Source organism: Salminus brasiliensis, chromosome 16 (assembly GCF_030463535.1).
Source record: "Salminus brasiliensis chromosome 16, fSalBra1.hap2, whole genome shotgun sequence".
Lineage (NCBI taxonomy): Eukaryota > Metazoa > Chordata > Actinopteri > Characiformes > Bryconidae > Salminus > Salminus brasiliensis.
The window spans coordinates 21269559-21288291 of NC_132893.1; the positions used below are offsets into that span (position 1 = coordinate 21269559).

An 18733-nucleotide genomic window follows, 5' to 3' on the forward strand; every position below is an offset into this window, starting at 1 on the left:
ACAGGGCTGGGGGTTCGATACCCGGGCTCGCTGGGCAAGCTGCTTTGGTTGGGCCCTTGAGCAGGTCCCCCTTCACCCTCTTTGCTCCCTGGGCAGCTGGAGTAATAGATGCCCACCGCTCCGGGCCTGTGTGCTCACTGTTACTGTGTGTGTTTAATCACTAGGGTGTATTTGTGTGGAGCGATTAAAGGTGAAGGCCAAATTCCATCTGTGTCCGACACAAATGGTGAACGTAGTTGTCTTGTAAAGTTGTAAATAGCTTTCTGTGAGGAATTCAACACTGTAGGAAAGTTTAGACTTTGCAAGTTTCTCAACGAAGGCATGCTTCACATCAAACTACAATGGATGGCCCTGTTTACGTACAGATTCTTATAATCTACTATTCAGATCCTCTCCCGTACTGAATACAGTGATTTTGATTCAGCATATGATGCTGTTTGTAATGAGAGCTGCAGCTGATCAGTGTTTATTAAGCACTAACAGTCTCCTCCATTAATTCAGAAAAGCATATTGTTATCACGATACGATAAAATATCGTCATATTGCCCACCTCTACTCTAGGGTCCACTAATTAGTGAAGGAGTTAAGCCCCCTCTCCTCATGCCTTTTCATAAAGATGGTCAGATTCCATCTAATCCCAGACTAATCCCTAACACAGTGTACAGCAGTGAGTTATATGTGAGGTATAAGCTCACAGAGCAGCTCACAGAGCAGCTCACAGAGCAGCTCACAGAGCAGCTCACAGAGCAGCTCACAGAGCAGCTCACAGAGCAGCTCACAGCCCAGCTCACAGCCCAGCTCACAGCCCAGCTCACAGCCCAGCTCACAGCCCAGCTCACAGCCCAGCTCACAGCCCTCTCCACAGGCTGGATCAGGCGGCGCTTCCTCAGAGGGCCTGCTGACTGACTCCTCCCTCACTTCCTCACACTCCACCAAACTCGCTGTGGATGCCCGCCGTGCCAGCGCCGACGAGCCGACACGACTTAGCCTGGACACCCGCTCAGCGTTTCAGGACATTTATAATATGGGACTGGAGTTTTTAATGTAGGTTTTACTTCTGTGTTTTATTAGATGCTCGTCTCGCGGACTTCTTGGCGCCACGATGGCCAGTTTAAAACGGCAACGGTCGTGGCACGAGGACTTCACCAGAAACTTTCTCAGGCTGTTTTCCAGAAGTAGGTCTTTGGACCAGGAGAAAACGGACACCGAGACTGAAAATGGGTACGGAAAACTTGTCGTTACAAACTTGCCCTTCTTTTAAAACAGTTACCAATAGCGTTACTGCATTTTTCTTTTCTTTTCTTTTTAACCACACTCTAGTCTGATGTTTTGCTTGTACATGGCTGTCTCCTCCTGCTCTCTTCTCCTCGGAGCTCTAACGTTATTCCTACCACCGACTGAAGACCAGCTCCAACCACCACCTGTCAGCACTCATACCACCGTCCCTGGGATTATTTAATTACTCCGTAAACTAGACGAGGTGTATAACGTGACACTTTACAGTCTCGAGTAAAGCTATGGGTGTTGTAGTTTATGGCAAGTAGCTGCCTGAGTTGATACCTCAGCCCCTCTCAGTCCCTTTCTCCTGAGTAACCCTATACTGTGTCTTACAAATGGAGGGTGGGTCAGCTATCTAGCTAGCATTGTCATGGGACATGTAGCTCTCATCCTTTCAGACCCTCTACTGTGCCTTCCCTCATGGACAGTATGAGGAACATGACACCCACTGCTCACTTTTTAAAGCTGTATGAACTTATTTGTTAGGTCTCTTACAGTGAGGATCCTGCAAAATGAAAGTGCCTCCAGTGAAGTAGCTAGCTGACTCCAAGTAGAAGAAACTGTCAGAACTACACGAGGACTGAAAAGGGTTCGAGAACTTCAGTACTGAGTTAACGTAGAACTACGGAGGAACATCTAGGTTATAGTGTTGCACCGATACTGTATTGGTATCGGCATCGATACTGACATTTACACCTAGTATCGGTATCGGCAATAGAGAGCACTGATACCATGAAGCTTAAACAAATATAGATTTTTTTTTTGCTTACTTTATGAAACCAGATGTTTAAATGACCAATACATAGTTATCATTAAACAGACATTTCATGGAAATTTTACATTAGCAGTTTTTGTTTCCATGAGGTTTTTTTTTCTTTTTTTCTGAAACCAGAAGTTGAGTTTCAGCAGGTTGTTTAAAGGTCACACACTGAAGCTGAGTAGCTTTTTACATGGAGACGTGTACCTGAATGTGAAATTGCTACATAAGCACTTTTTGTTCTTTTTTCACTGCTCTAAAATGTGATTTTCTTTATTCTAACACGAGTTAAGAAGCTGTTTGGTCAAATTTAGGAAGATTATGCCTCCCTACTTGCATGAGTTGCTGCATTGTGGCAATTTTTCATAGCTTTCAAAGTTTCATAGCTGTGAAACTTTTCAAATGTTCAGCTAATGTTTAACCAGTAAACGCTGTTCTTTCAAGCGTATTATATCTTATTTGGGATTTTATATATATATATATATATATATATATATATATATATATATATATATATATATATATATATATATATATATAGTACAACCTATAAAAAGTGGTACACTATCAATATCCGGATTAATAGCCATCTATTGACTATTTAAGTCTGTATCGGTACTCAGTATCGGCAGATACTTGAAAATCTGGTATCGGGGCAATATGACGATATTTCAATATATTGTATCATGATCAATTTTGTTATTGTAATTCACAATATGCTTTTCTAAGTATATAGAGGATAATGTTAGGGCTTAAGAAGCATTGTTTATGTTCAACTGCACATTTCATTAGAAACACTGTAAATGTTAGATGCTTACAAAAGTGCTTTGCTATTTACCCAAGAAAGACCATAGCTAGTTAGAATAGAATAATAGATGCCCTTCATCTCTTTTCATATGAGTTATCAAGCTCAAATGACAGTTATAGAAAATGATAAAGTTGTGACTACTTATGTAGGGCAAAAGCTGAGAGTGTGCTTTTCCTACAAATATTCTTTTAACTTGAGTGTATCATCGGTGTTGTACAAAGACGGTATATTGGTTTTCACTTTTGGACATCCGACAATTGTTATTTACATTGTATCAGAATGTCGTAATGAATAGACCAATAGAAATGCTTTAAAATGTTTAAAGTTTTTTGTTTAAAATTTGTTGAAATCCACTTAAAAAGGTCAGAAGGTTTCCCTACTTCAGTAAAGTTGCTATTTTGGAGATTTGGCATTTTTGCTAGCAGTGATGATATAAAAATAAGTAAAAATACTTAATACTTAATACTTATTCTTATACTTAAAAATACTTAATCTATAATACTATAATCTATAAGCTGGTTTTATTCCAGATTGCTGCATTTTATTAAAGCTATAGTCACATTGCAAGCTGTGCAGTGTCACATAAGGCAAATGTAATTAGATGTTTAAACGTTTTTGCTGTTTGATGCAAAAGGCAAAATCACACTTTTCTCATTTTCCATGACCCATCTACCAGAGGTAGATTATATCTGCCCAGTATCATTCATTCCCTCCAGTCTTCGATATACAGAGTGCATTATTTATGGGTATCATTGACTTCTGATGAAATCTGTTGAAAATTCCTGTATTTGTTAATGTCACAATATATTGCAGAAAAACTATTGCAATGTCAGCTTTTTCCTTCATTGTGCAGTAAATCCATCTTGATTAACATCAGAGAAATACAAAATATAGATGTATAAGTGCATTTGTAGAGTTACAAACAGTAAATGAATGAAATGCAGATATTTTTGTACAGTAGAAAAACATTGCCTTAATGTGCTTGTCCAGGGTTTAAATGATTAAATGACATCATTACGCATGTTTGAAATATCAGTTCTTTTTAACATATGTCTGATGCGATTATCCCCCAGTATTGAGATGATTCTGATATTATTGGAATCAGCAGATGTATATAAAATTACTGATCATTTGCACACCTTCTGTCTGGTCCATGTCATTGGTCCATCCCGGTTACTCACCTGTACTTTTTATTTCTGTGTGCAAAGAAATATAAGTGGATTTGTAGAGAATGAATTGATGCACTGGCCTGCAGTTATTTTTCAACTGCATTTTTTTGTGTTGTTTTAATTGATTAAGGTAAAACTTAATAAGATATGCACTGTGTTTTGGCCAAAATAAAATTCTTGAGCTATTTAAAACATAATGTAAATAAAAACTTTAGTGCTTCAAACACCTTTTTGTACGTTTTGTATTCAGTGTGAATATAATCCTGAAATGTACCAAAATAACCAGACTGAATCGTTGTTAAATTAGCATCCGATGCTTGTAAGGTCAAAGATTTACACTCTGTGTGAAGGAGTCTGTATGCTCTCTGTACAGAGAGGTCCAGTGTGTTGTGCAGCGTCTATGACTTCTGAACTTCCTCTCTTCCTTTGTTTTTCCAGTGAAGAACATGAGGATTACGGCAATGCTGGCTTGTCTGAGGAGGCTGACTCACTGCCCACATCTGAGCATCACCTTGCCATGGAACCAGGAGCACAGGTGCGGTAGAGTGTGGTATAGTAGGGATGGACAATATGACTTTTATCGTATCATGATGAATGTTGTTATCGTGATACACAATATAGTTTTGTGAGCTTAATCTGCATATCATTAGAATGTATGAGCAACTGAACACTGACTAGGAAGAGTCCTGTTTAATTGGATGTAATGCAGCACATTTTCTGTATAAATCAGTGTACTAAGTATGGGACAGAATCATGTCACTACTGACGCAGTTTACATGTCAGAATATCGCAATAAATATTGTGTATTGTGAAATGTCTTATTTAAATATATATATATATATATATATATATATATATATATATATATATATATATATATATATATATATATATATATAATATAATATATTATATACATTTATATAAATATTATGATATAATAGTTTTATTATATCACCCTCTCCTACCTATGAGCTCCCACTTCATGCTGTAGAAACTCAAATAGACACAAGAAAAGGGGAGATGTTGCTAAAAAGGCAACAGGTTTGAGCTGGTTATGTAAGATCCTTAGGAGCTTTGCCTAAAAATGCCTGTCTGTGTGTGTGTGTGTGTCTGTCTGTGTATGATACTTAGTTTAGATGGCAAGGAAGGATCAACACTTTGGTTACAGGCTTTGTATCCATGGCTACTATCTACACCTCCATAATGACAAAAAATGTCAGTTGAACTCTGTCCAGTCAGTCACTCTTGCCGAAGTACCTTGAAGTTATTGTTTGACATTAGCTTTGTGTTTTGTTTGTGTGCTGTGTGTGGTTAACTACATATGAATGCAGAAGGAAGTTAATTGTGCAAGGCCTGAGTGGCTACTCTGTAGAGGAACCATAAAAGAAGCACTTAGTAAGCCTCTTTAGAATTCACACACAATCTCTAAACCCTTACATGCAGCTTCACCTGCAAGCCTGGTGCACAGCTGCATATGTGGAGCTTCATTTTGACTCCCAAATCCCAGACTTTGCAGGCAACGATTCATTATTGATCAGTAGCAGCTGTATGCTGTTTGCCTTACACTCCAGCTCCTTCCAGTGAGAGACCAGTTTGCACTGCAAACGTTAAACCTGTGGCCACATTTGTACTGTAATCCCAGACATTGCTTTGATGCTTTTTGGACCACTCTTTCTTTCCCCTCATTTGACTTTGGATCTTCTTTATTAGGCGATTTCCCTCAGGCGGCGCTCTGAGCCGAGCTTGTGCTGGGTAGTTTTTTTATTTTTTTATTTTTTTGAAAGCAGTGTTCTCTCGCTCTCACTCTCTCTGTAAGGGCTGCTCGATAAGTGTGCCAACAGCAGAAGTCGGGGCTGGGTCTGCTTTTCCTCCAAGGGTGTTGTGTTTGTCAGCGCTCCAAACAACCCGAGAATGTGCACATCAGAGCTAAGGCCACTATGAAACACGTTCTCCTCCCTCATCAGCTTCCTGCTGAGCTTCCTGCCACTCTCACTGTAGGAGGGAGACAGAAGGAGGGAAAAGGGAGAAGTGAGATAGTGAGAATGATAGAGCTTGCTCATGGAGCTAGGGTCTGGAGTAGGCAGCAGGGGTGTTCCACATGACCGCAGTCAATACATTACAAATGGAAAAACTTGGATAAAAGGCAAATTGTGATTAGTGATATCTGCCCAGCATAACAGCCAGCATTTAAAATGGCTGTATTAATGGGCATTTATATTCTTTAAACTCACTTATGTAAATATCAGTGGTTCAATTCCTTGTTCCATGTCCATCTTTTTTGTAAGTGGCTTGGACAATTTGTTAATAATTGTAAATTATATATGTTGTTGATTTTTGCATCCAACCTTTTGTATGCTTTCGAGCATAATGGTCTTTTTTTAGTTTAGGTTTGGAAATCGGTGCCTCCAGTTTGGATGTTGTAGCCTCTGGTCTGGATATTGTAGCCTCCAGTTTGGTTTGGGCTTTAAGTGTAGTTATGTGGGCTTACAGTGTGGATGTCTGGGCTTCCAGTTTGTAGCCTCCATGTTGGTCCATTGAGAGCCATGTGTGAACTGTCAAAGACAAATCCACTGTATGATTTCTTGAGTTTCACGCACGCCTTCATCCTGTGGGACTTTATGGCCAGGAAAAAATGACTAACGTTATGCTGCTGCCTCTGATTTATTGGCTGGCTTGAATAGGGGCTAGAGGTTGAAAGGGTACTTGTTCCGGTCTCTGTAGTAGATCTATTGTGTGTGTTCACAGCAGAACAGCTGCCTGAGGTGCCCTAAATACACTAATCTTCAAATTGCATCGGCTCGGAAAGTCCTTTTGTGTCTTGTGTGAACTCCTGGGAGACCTGCAGTGGCAGTGTAATGGCAATGTAGCAGGAGCAGTGTTTTGACTTGCTCGTGGCATGTGTGGTTTTGGTGCTTCGTGGATGATTTTGTGGGCTATAGTCCTGGGTTCCTGAAAGAATGCTTGGACCCCTGTGACTCCAGATACACAATCTATACTCCAGATAGATATAAAATGGTGTTTGTTGGGATCTGAGAGTGGAAAAGATAATACATCAGAATATAAGGATTTTTGTTTATTGAAGTAGTAAGGAATAGAAGGCAATTTGTTCAAATTATTTAAGGGGTGTGAGAAAATACTCCAATGTTTATTAATAAATAAAGCAATAAGCAATCCTCCCCCCAAAGCATTGTAGTTTATTAACAGTAGCTACTGTTGTCAAACAACATAGTTAATAACCACACAATTTTTATGTGTTGCCATTTGTGTAAATACAACACTAAATAAAATGTTGTGTTTGAATGTAGTCTGGGTCAGCTGTTCAGTGCTGTATGGCAGTGAAAGAGTTAACATTGCAGTGGGCTGGACTGATGGGGGTTAAGGGAGGGTAGGGGGAGGGGGAGCACGTTGCTGTCTCAGTCACATTAGCATTTTAGAGGCAGTGGCTGCTGGAACAGTAGAACCAGAGGGAGAGAGGTACTTCTAGCGATCAGCTCTGCTCACTTTACCGGCTCACAGCTCGGATACCTAACCAGGCGGATTTTTTTTTCTCTCTCTGTCTCTCTTTCTTGCTCCCTTTCTCTCTCTCTCTGTCTCTCTCTATCTCTGCATGTAGGCACCAGAGCAGTCAGAGCAGGACCGGCTGGTGGAGGCAGACAGTGTATGTGATCCGGTCTACAGCGTGCAAGACGGCGATGCGGAGCGCGACCCTCTTCCCATCACCCCTCCTGCCCTGGAGCCCTGCTCTCCGCAGCCCCCTGTAGACGGCTTCTTCAGAAGGCTGGGCAGCCTGTTCCTGTTCGGTCGAGCTGAGCCCGGGGGAGCTGACGGGCAGAGTCAGTCCGGCACGGAGTCAGATGCACAGGGAGCAGTGGACGCGCAGCACACTGACCCCAATACACTGCTGATAGGAAGTACCGAGGCACAGACAAGTGTGAAGGGAGGAGAGCAGCTTCTGGCGCTGTCTGCCTCTGTGGCTGGTCCAGAGGTTAATTCCACAGTGCACTTTGAGCAAGACGTAGAAGACACACAGTGAGTAGTTTGACCTTATACTTGCCTGGACGTCAGAAATGTGTGTATGTTTGTGTGTGTGATGGAAAAGGCAAAGAGAGCTACTACTGGAACTAACGCACATATTATACAGAGTATGATTGTGTGTGTGAGATTGATAAAGCTTAGAATGCAACTACTGGATCTCAGTCTTAATAATACGGGCATCAAATCAGGTTTTTTTGATCTTTGCCTAATTATGCTAACTGTATAATTAGTATTGTTCCAGCACTTTAATAGGCATTGTTCACTGGTTCTAGTTTATCTTCTCATTGAATGTTCTTCTATTGTTTTTGAGGTTTTGTTCTGTGTTAGGAAGTTCTGAACTAAACATTCCAGTTTTTGATGTGGCAAAATGCAGCGCAATTGAATAGCTAACACAACTAGAAGCATGTGCCCGCTAAAGTGTTGGTATGTACATTTACCCAGGTTTGTAAACACAGAGCTAGTCCTAGAGAAGTGTTCTGCAACTCCTGATGACTGCTATGGTGGAAGCTTTGCTGTGAAAGACACTTATTTAAAGTTTGATCCCACAATAATGAGCATGAGAGGAATCTGAATTCCCAGACAAAAGTTGCCATTGTGTATCTGAGCACGTGGGATCAACTTCAAAGGCAGCTCAGGAGACCTGGGTGTGTCGTACACTCAGCTGGAGACAGTGTGAGTGGGAGGGTGCCAGGGCTACGAGTTCTAGTCCCCTGGGGTGAGCCTGTAGGCATGTGTTTGTGTTCATGCATGTGTTTCTCTGCTTGTATATGTGTGTGTGTGTGTGTGTGTGGTCTTTAATGACCATGAAGTAAACACATCACAAGGTCACTGTCCTGACACAGCCCCCGCGTTGTGTGATTGCTCACACCCTGAGGCCTGGCGCGTGGAGATGATGTCATTGCACCGGCGGTATGGGCCTTCCACAGTGCTGTCTTTCATATGTAAGAGACAGAAAGTCTAAAACACGCACACACAGACACACAAACTCAAGACAGAGAAAAAATATACAAAAGAGGCAAAAACTAGGACGGCTAGCTCACATGCATTATGCCCTGAAGAAGAAAGGAGGGGAAGAAGAGAGGATAAAGATCTGGTTGGTAACGCTTAGGTTATGAGGAGCTGATTACGTCTTGAGGCCACTGCAACGTAAACACTCCAAGCCACATGCAGCGGACCAAGCTGCTTCACGCCAGACCATTGTATGGGAAGCGTTCAGCCCAAAGCACAATCTGTAGAAGAAAAGAAAGAAAGAAAAGTAACCAAAGCCATTTAAGATGCTTAAAGCTCTCTAAAACTGTCATAATACTCTGGAAAATGCTCGGAATAGAAATTTCAGGTGCCCCTGTTTGACCTGAAGGTGTTATTTGTATCCATATAGAATTTAGCCACTGTTCTCAATTTCAAATCCAAAAAGGCTCCATGTAAAGCATTTCTTAATTTGACAGCTTCTTAAATATAGCTCTGATTTTCCCTCTAAAAGTGTTTGATTGCTATTCAGCCTGCACTTTCTCCATCAGGCTTTGGTCTGTCTGAGCTGTTACCAGAAGAGCTGTCCAAGGTCAGCATTTATCAGTTTAGCATCCAGAAGCTGAGGCATCGCTGGCTGTAATGATTAAAGCTTAGATACAGCTGATACATTTCACTGAATTCTGAAATGTGAAATTCATACCTTATTTTAGGTAGCTTCTATTTATTACTGAACATGTCCCTCAGTCCTGGCCTGTGCAGTTTCCTTAGAATTAAGCTAATTTTTCTCTTGCTAGTCTGAGCTCAGACAGTTAATACTGTAATGAGTGGGGCTTAAAGAATGCATGTATTGTCTCAGAAATTGTCCTGTGCTGTGTACCTCTCATTCTCACCTTCTATGTCCCTGTGAGTGTTGTGTGCATGATGTGCTGTTGCATTGTGCTGTTGTTCGTGCATTGGAAGAGATGAAAAGGCATCACTCTGACTTTGGAGAAAACAAACGTGTTGATGGTGTGGACAGAGGGTAGGCGGCAATGGAAGAGTAGACTCATTGTGTCTAGAAATTTCCTGAAGGAGTGGAAGTGGCTCAGAAATGCCCAGACAGTGTTTTCAAAATGTCTAGGGGTGACTAGGGGTGTAGCAATACACAAAAATGTTATTTCCTTTCCATATGGAGGTGGACAGTAAGACAGTAAAAACTTGATTAAAGTTTTATGATATCAGACATGCTAATATACAGTTACCCGTACAGACCTTTGCATAATTTCAAAATTTCTGTTACTATGAATAGTTAATAAATAGAAGATGAACTGATCTCCAGAAAACAAGATGAAGACAATTTAATCAAGATTAGTCTATTATTCTAGTTTTTTACAATTTAGAGAGGAAAAGGGACAAGGAATCTCAAATATTTGAGCTTTATGGTTTCAGGTTTTACTTAGCATGAGCTTGCTTTGCATGTATCAGAGATGTGTTAAGTAATTTCTTTCATAGTGTCGAGGAGTTACGAACGGGTGAGTTAACTGCCAGTACCAAATTGGTAGAAAAAGTGAAAATTTGATTGTAAAATTATGAAAATAAAAAATGTTGTTTCTATTGTCTTGTTGCATTTAAAACATTTTTTTAAATAGCTCATATTGCAATATGTGTGGCTTAAAACACCCAAAGTTAATAGCCATGGTAAAATAATACATTTCATATCAGTAATGTTCCCTGACTAAATGAAAGTTAGCTCTGGACCAACGTCATTTACCGAGGAGTGAATAATAGAGGATGCTTTTGTAACGAGTTGAATGGAAGCTACATGACAAGCCTTGTGCGAGAAAATGCTCATCCTTGACTCCTTGCCCGAGCTAGTTCTTTCGGAAAGTGAGTGGAGTTGAAGAACACAAAGCGCCTTCAAGACATGGGGGTGGGTTGGGTTAAGGGGTGTGGTGTTACACAAGGTGAGCTGGTGATGTGTGTCCATGTACGTAAGCATTTAATCCTGGACAGTGGGGAGATAATGAATGGGAGTGGAGAGATGAGAAAAAGGGCCTTGTGTCTTATAGAAAGAGGAAGACAGTCATAGAGAAAGTGAAGGTGAGGCTGAGGCTGCTGTTGTAGAACTAGGCCAAACAGAAGCTCTATTCATAGCACTTCAATTAACTACAGAAACCTGCCTTACTGTACCTACTCGGAGAGAGACGGACTGGGAGGCAAAAGTTTTGGGGCCTGATTAACTAAATCACTGATGTTACGCGATGTTGGACGTGTGTGTCTCTGCACGAAGAAAGTGCTTGGGACGTGGGAGCAGAAAATAATGGGATTTGATTGCAACAGCGAAGTGATTCAGGAGTAAAATTACAGAGATAGGATTACTACTTTCTGAGTGCTCCTGAGTGCAGAGCCAGGCTCCATTAAAAAGCTAGAGACAGCACAGCATAGCAAACAGCCCGCTTTGGAGGAGGGTTATATCCATAACAATACCTGCACAGGCAAGCCTGGCTGAACGGCACATCGGTAGGTACCAGACTGTAAAAATGACTGTCTGGGTGTGTGGGATGGCCCCCCCCCCCCCCCCCCCCCCCCCCCCCATCACTTGCCGCAATGCTAGCCAATGTGGGCGTCTTTTAGCTGATGCAACAGAACTGGCAGTTAGTTTTCTCCTGCGAGCGTGTCAAACTGTCCAGTGACGTTTAAAAAGATGCGGTGGAACCTCATGTGATTGCTCCCAGCACTGAAAGCTTTGTGTGGTAGTGGGGTGTTAGAATTAGGTTGAAGGTAATCTCTCCAGGAGAAGGGTTGGTGACCCTGCCGTGGACTGGCGCCCTATCCAGGCGTATTCCTGCCCTTTGTCCAATAGGTCCGGGTAGGCTCTGGATCCAACTGCACCAGGTAGAAGCGGATAAGATATGATTCATGGATGGTTGGATGGATGGAAGGTATGTTAAAAATGGTTGTGTAAAACGGGTTATGATTATTTTTGGGTTTCATAAGGGATGAGTAGAATGCCAGAAAAATATGGGACCTTTTTGAAATGTTTTTCTAAGCTTTGTGCAGCTTGTATATTTTGGAAACGTAAGAAGAGCAGGCTAAATTGACTGCTTGGGCTCTGCGTTTCGACAGTTGTCTCTTGAGGTGCTGCAAGGTCTTGTTCTCTCATTCTACATTCATCCTGTGTTTGACTGGATGTACATGTGGAGCTACTGGGCAAAAGAGGGTTGAGAGACACGAGGCCCCATAGGAACTGTATATGGAATTTGAGACACACTCTCTCTCTCTCTCTCTCTCTCTCTCTCTCTCTGTCTCTGTCTCTGTCTCTGTCTCTCTCTCTCTCTTTCTCCAAGTAATGATGACTCATGGTATGGTGATGAGGGCAAATGTATGTAATGGTCCATATCCCCCAGTGTGCCCAGAGGCGAGGGACGATGTGCAGGGAGTTTTGCTGCAGAGAGAAAGTAGAGACGTCTACACTCACTAAAATGAGCAAGAGAAGAGTTGTGCTGAGAAAACGGCACCGATTTCTAAATAGAGCTGTGCTCAGTCGTTCTCAGTTTCTGCATATAGCTCATCAGGTTTAGGGCCAGAGACAGAAAAAGAAAGTAGCCTACTGATTATTAAAGGCTGTTCTTTGTTGCCGGGAGAACAATTATAGATTGAGCTTAAAAGGGAGTTGTATAATTCTGGAACATAAGAAAGAGAAGGGGGCTACAGTTCATTTGTTTAGACATGTCTGTGGAGGATGGGCTTTAGACCCAGCCGAGAAAACTGTGCTGCACTGCTTGCTAGGAATAGTCTGAAGAGTGACAGTTTGCCAGCTCTGTTCATGACAGTCACGCAAACACACACACTTGTGTACGTGCACACAAAATCTCCCACTCCTGCATGAAATGCTACGTATTTTTAGTGTGCTGCTTCAGAGTTGTTTCATTTTACACTATTCAGACTGTGGGCTGCCTTCAGATTTCTTTAGTTTTCTACATTTCAGGGTAAAGCCATAAGAGAGTCTTTCAAGTATGAAGATTTTAAAAGATGTTTGGATATCATGTTCAATCACTGTTGCTGCCTTGTCCATGTTTTGAAATGGGTGCACAATCTTGCCTAATCAGCAGTTCACTGTAGAACACATTTAAGATCTGTCAAATTAGAAAAATGACTGAAATTTGATTTATTTATAGTTTGTAGCTTATAGCAAGTTAGTCAAAGGGAGTGAGGTGATGATGCCAGTGGTGTACAAACTGTTTGGTTTCAGGCAATTTGAATGGTAAGAAAATGTTTTGGTGATGGCACTATGCTTTAATGTCTGTTCATTGGTTAGGCCTTATCTTTGCAGTTATATGATCCTCTAGAGTGGAATGACAGCCTACTCTCCCCTGAGGATGAAGGCAGGTATCTGGGAGATGTTTTTGTTGTTGTAGTGAATGTGAACCATTCACCTGGCAGTCAAGGCATGCATTTTGTTTTTGTTTTTTTAGGAATATACACTACATGGGCAAATGTATTGGGACACCAACAGGAGCTCTTATAACATCCCATTCTAAACCAGTAGGTATTCATATGGAGTTGCCCCCATCCCTTTGTAGCTATAACAGTTTCCATTCTACTGGGAAGGCGTTCTACAAGATTTTGGAGTGTGTCTGTTGAAATTGTTGCCTATTTAACTAAAATGGCAAACACTAATGTGTGTTAGTTCAGACACTGATGTTGGATGAGAGGGCCTGGCTTGCAATCTCCACTCTACTTTATCCCAGAGGCGTTCATTGGGGTTGAGGTCAGGGCTTTGTGTGGGCCAGTGAAGCTCTGACACAACAAACGCATCCATCAATATATTTATGGACCTTGCTTTGTGCACTGAGACACTGTCATGCTGGAACAGAAAAGGGCCTTCCCAAGACCATCAAACTTTACAGTTGACTCAATGCAGTCAGGCATGTAATGTTTTCCGGGCATCACCAAACCCAAGCTTGTCCATCAGAAGCATGATTGGTCACTCCACAGAACGTGTTTCCATTGCTTCCAGAGTCCAGTGGTCGTGTGCTTTACTCCACTCCATCCAAAGCTTGGCATTGTGCTTGGTTAAGTAAGGTTTGAATGCAGCTGTTCAGGCATGAAGCTCCCATCACACAGTTTTTGTGCTGATGTTAATGCCACTTTCAAGCACTATGCGCCTCAGCACTCTGGTGACCCCGTTCTGTAACTTTACGAGGTCTGCCACTTCGTGGCTGAGTTGCTGTGGTTCCTAAATGGTTCCACTTTTCAATAATACCACTTACAGTTGATCGTGGAATATTAAAGCGGGAGGAAATTTCACCAACTGACTTGTTGTTGCAGCAGTGGCGTCTTATTGCAGTACCACACTGGAATTCAGTGAGCTTGTTAGATCCATTCTTTCACTAATGCTCATATATGCTCATATAGGCAGACATTATTTGTATAAGTATGTGTACATTTGTTGAGGAGGACATTTGTTTCCTGGTTGACTTGTTTTATTGATTATCTAAATCGAGCAGTGTAACCTCACTGAGTAAACATTTAAGTTATTATTGCACTATTAAAGTGTTCTGATAAAACCTTTAAGCCTATGAGGTAAAAGTGATGTTCCGGTAGGGTATGAGGTAAAGTGACTTGCTAAGTGCATCAGTACTGTGCCCCCTGGGAAGAGTGAGGTTTTATGTAGCAGCTGGTTTTGAATGTTTAATGAAAAACGTTCTTGAACTGCTGTTCAACTAGGTGCTTTTACATGTCGACTGCTGGACATACAGAAGAGCATTTGCTTTTTAAAAGCAGCACTTAGTGCATGCCTGTGGTCACCAGCCATATTAAACTGCATTCCCCTAGCTACTAATATCTTTGTTTATACAATTTGGATTGTACAGTTATCAGACTGCACCTTCTTATTAACTTATTAACAGTAAGCAGGGATACCCTTTAGTCCAACACATGGAGATAAAATTGATGAAAGGGCATTATTGTAGACTCCATTAAGTTCATGTTGTAAATTTATTACAAAAGTCTTGTAAATCTGTCTATCTAGCTTTATTGAAGCCATGCAGGGGCTGTGTTTTTAGGAGGAATGGCTCTACAGCATTCTGGGTAGACTTATAAACTATAAAATTGACTGTTGGTTACAAGCTTGTACAGTCATACTGATGTCTTGTTCATAGGCTGCAGAAGAAAGCACAGACTGAACAGGATGAAGAAGGTCCAGTAGAGAGTGTATCTTCGGATGAGGACCAGGAGCGGCGCCGTGCTCTAGCGTCTCCCCCTGTGGTGACACATGTGACGTACCGTGGCCTTAGGGAGATCAGGAAGATGAGGAGGAAGCAGGAGGTGCGTCTTCATTCACCAATCTCTGAGGGAGAGGAAGGGCAGCATGGGGCTGGTGTGGGCTTGTCTGCCTCAGAAGAGGAAGAGACACAGCAGCAAGGGGCAAGTGCAGGCAGCCCTTGTGTAGCTGCGTCTGGAGTGGAGTCTTACCATCAAAGACAAGTTTCCCCAGGTTCCTCAAACACACTCTCCAGTGCACATATTTCGACAGGGGAAGAAGGATTTGACAGTGCTTTGAGCCAAAGTGCCTTACAGATACACACCGTGGCCAGACCGCAGCCTGCAGGTTCAGAATCTGACCCAACACTGATTGTTGGCATATCCTGTCCTGGTGAAAAAACTGTTTGTTTAGAGGCAGATGGAGCTAGTGAAAGACACACTGATGGACTGGAGCCTTCTGTGTCTGAGTCTACACCTCTGGAGAAGGTATCAGATCATGAAACTCAGTCACTGTTTCACACTGATGCTCTGATGAACCTTCAGACAGCTCAAGCATTACAGACCTTCCACCTACAACTGTCTGACACTGCCACAAACTCAAACACACACTTGACTGACATTAACACTGCCCCTAATTCACACACATGCTTTAGTGGTTCAGACATTGCTTCTGATTGTCAACAGGAAAGCCAGCTGTCTGGTTCACAGCTAGATGGACAAAGCCCTGAGGACAACCAAACCTTTCGGTCATCTAAGCCAGAGATATCAGGACATGCTGCCTGGAAGGCAAAGCTTGTTCTGGAGGACAAGTCCACCCAGTCTGGGTTAGCTGAGGCGCAGCCTCCTCCAGATGAGGAGACATTGCAGATGGAGTCCAAGAAGATGGTAGATGATATTCTTAAAAATGCTTTGGCTGCTCTGGAGAAGATTGATGCGTCTAATAGAGAGAGTGAGACTCCCATAAGTGAGGATCTTAATGAGGGTGCAGAAACCCTCATGCTTTTGGGAGCAAGGAACAACATGGATGGATCAGCTGGTATGGAGCGCATGTTCAGAGAACATTTACCTGTTCAGCCTGATGGGAACCACCAGTTAAACCTCTCAGATGACACTTTGGGTGGCCGAGTGCAGGCAGATGGTAACAGGTCCACTCCCTCCTCAGGGTACGAGTCCATTGCTGGCTCAGACACAGACATCCGGAGCATGGCCATGAATTCTGACATCACTTTAGTTAGTGGGCCAATCAGCACACTCTATACAGAGCCAGAGCTCAAAGACAAATCAGAGACAGAGGAAAGGGAACTGTGTATGCAGAGTCCTGTCTGTCAAAACAGTGGACAGAACTTTGTGAATAGTACTTTCCTAGTTAAGGCAAACCTTCAAGAGAGGGAAGTACCTGAGGGAACTGAGACAAACAGTGAACTATTATTCCAATGTGATCTTAGCGATTGCAATATTAGTCATAAAACAAATATCCCATCTGAACAGCAAGCCATATCTGAATCTTTATCTGGGGTAAACAAAGGGGAGGAACGCTATGCTGTGGAGGAGCACAGAGTTCACGTTTGTGTTACACAGAGAGAGAATGACCGTACAGGGCCTCAGAATGCAGCCAAAGTCAATAACGAAAGCAATAACCATGGTAATGCATTGGGCTTGGACTCAGGTGATGCGTCTCCAATCATTAATAACATTGACTTTAAGCAATTGCGGAGTATTAGTGAAAGTTTATCTCCAAGCGAAATAAGGAACGTGGATTCACAACAGCTTCCTCATATCTCTGAAATTAGAGACTTCTCTGGGAAAGAGGACAGACCAAACCTGTCAGTCAGGCAAAGCCATGTGGCTGATGACACTTTAGCACTTCACCCTGTTGGTGGTGAGACTTTGGAACAGCCCAGATTGGCTTCTCAGGGTCCACATAGTGAGCATACTCAGGGGCTGTTTAACTGTGCAAGTGATGGGGAGCCAGACTTTGCCCTGGTTAAGACGTATTTAGCAACTGTGATTGAGGATGGACCGAATGCAGAGATAAAAAAGGGAGAAATGGCCTCTGCTGGTCCAGGACTGACCCGGCCACTTAATTCAGACAGCTCTGCGGATTTCATGGCTGGCAGCAGTACAGTCAAGGTGTTTGTTTGTAGTGTTACTGACGACCAAAGTGAGGACCATAGGCCAGATTCATCACCGGGTTCCAGTCTTCAGTCTTCAGGCAAGCTAGCAGCTCTCCCTGTTTCGGTCAGAGCGCACTTAGACATCCCTGGCACCTCTTGTCGGCCGCAAGCTGCCGACCTGCACCAGGCACCCGGAGGCTTCACAATCATCAGTGAAGAAGAAGAGTTAGATACTGTGTTTGTGAACGACACCGGGCCGATGCTTAGTCCCAGCACACGACGGGCCAAAGCCTACCCATTCTCTCTCTCTCCCATATATGAGGAGGAAAGTGGGCGAGAGGACACCTCGCGGGAGGACGTGCTACATGTCCCCCCAGCCACAGAAGAGGAGCAGCGCAGTGTGGAGCAGCAGGCCTCCTCCATCCTCTCGCTGCTGCAGTCAGTGAGCGAAAGGCTGCAGTCGTCTGTCTTCAGCGACTCAGAAGACTCTGAGGAGAAGCTTGAGGAGCCAGAGAGCCCTCAGCGGTTTCTCAGGCCCCTCTGGGACCGCTATGATGACGATGAAGATACAGCAACTGATGAGGAGTCAAGTTTGCTACTGCAACAACAGCTCACAGGAATAAGACTTCACAGCGAGGAATCTGAACTTGCAGCAGAAGTGTGTGTTCCTTCTAGCTTCAGTCTAGAGCAGAAAACAACCAGTGGAACACAGGATGAAGAATTGGGGGCACAGCGTTGCAAACCCACTCTGAATAAAATGAATGATGTTGTAAAGACAGCTAACTCCCCGTTCTATGAATATTTGAAATCCAGCATAGTGCCATCACGTGATAAAGAGAAGCAAACAAGTAAAACTGTTCATCATAATGAGGAAACTACAACATCCACTACTCTGGTAAGCATTTTAATTAAATGTGTTATTTATTTATTAAAGTTATGTTCGGATTGGTTTGGAGTGTTTTATGAAATTATATGCCATGTCGCTCCACAGACTGAGATTGGAACATTTGGAAAAGTCAATCCACGGCCTACTTTGGTAAGTTCAGAGAGTTAAAATCAGTAACCTATATACATATACTTTTAAGAGTGTTTTTATCATATATATCAAAATTATATGGTGGCAACTACTGGCATACTAATTGTGAACCCATGTGATGGCACAAATGAACTGAAATCAGCCCTAAACATTTCAAACATTTTCTGTCTGATGCTAATAGTACTAGCGTAATCAGTAAGGTATGTAGCCTACCAGGTGGCACTCTGGATCAGTATTCAGTATTCTAACATATTAGAATTATTTGTAAAACATGTCATGCCTCCAATTTACACCAGTGCCTAGCAGATTTTCTATTAA

The 18733-nt window shown here is 42.5% G+C and overlaps 1 protein-coding gene across 2 annotated transcripts in view; it reads left to right on the forward strand.

The window, feature by feature from the left end:
- Positions 1 to 936: 936 nt before the first annotated feature.
- Positions 937 to 18733, forward strand: part of LOC140536462 (beta/gamma crystallin domain-containing protein 3) — a 44197-nt gene continuing 26400 nt past the window's right edge. The window contains exons 1-5 of one of the 2 annotated variants that reach the window (XM_072658291.1): positions 937 to 1221; positions 4451 to 4547; positions 7629 to 8044; positions 15163 to 18274; positions 18371 to 18415. In XM_072658291.1, the coding sequence (XP_072514392.1) occupies positions 1103 to 1221; positions 4451 to 4547; positions 7629 to 8044; positions 15163 to 18274; positions 18371 to 18415 (3789 nt within the window). In that variant the 5' untranslated portion in view covers positions 937 to 1102. Of the gene's footprint in view, positions 1222 to 4450; positions 4548 to 7628; positions 8045 to 8877; positions 8992 to 15162; positions 18275 to 18370; positions 18416 to 18733 lie in introns of those variants that run through there. The other variant, XM_072658292.1, reaches the window with a different exon arrangement.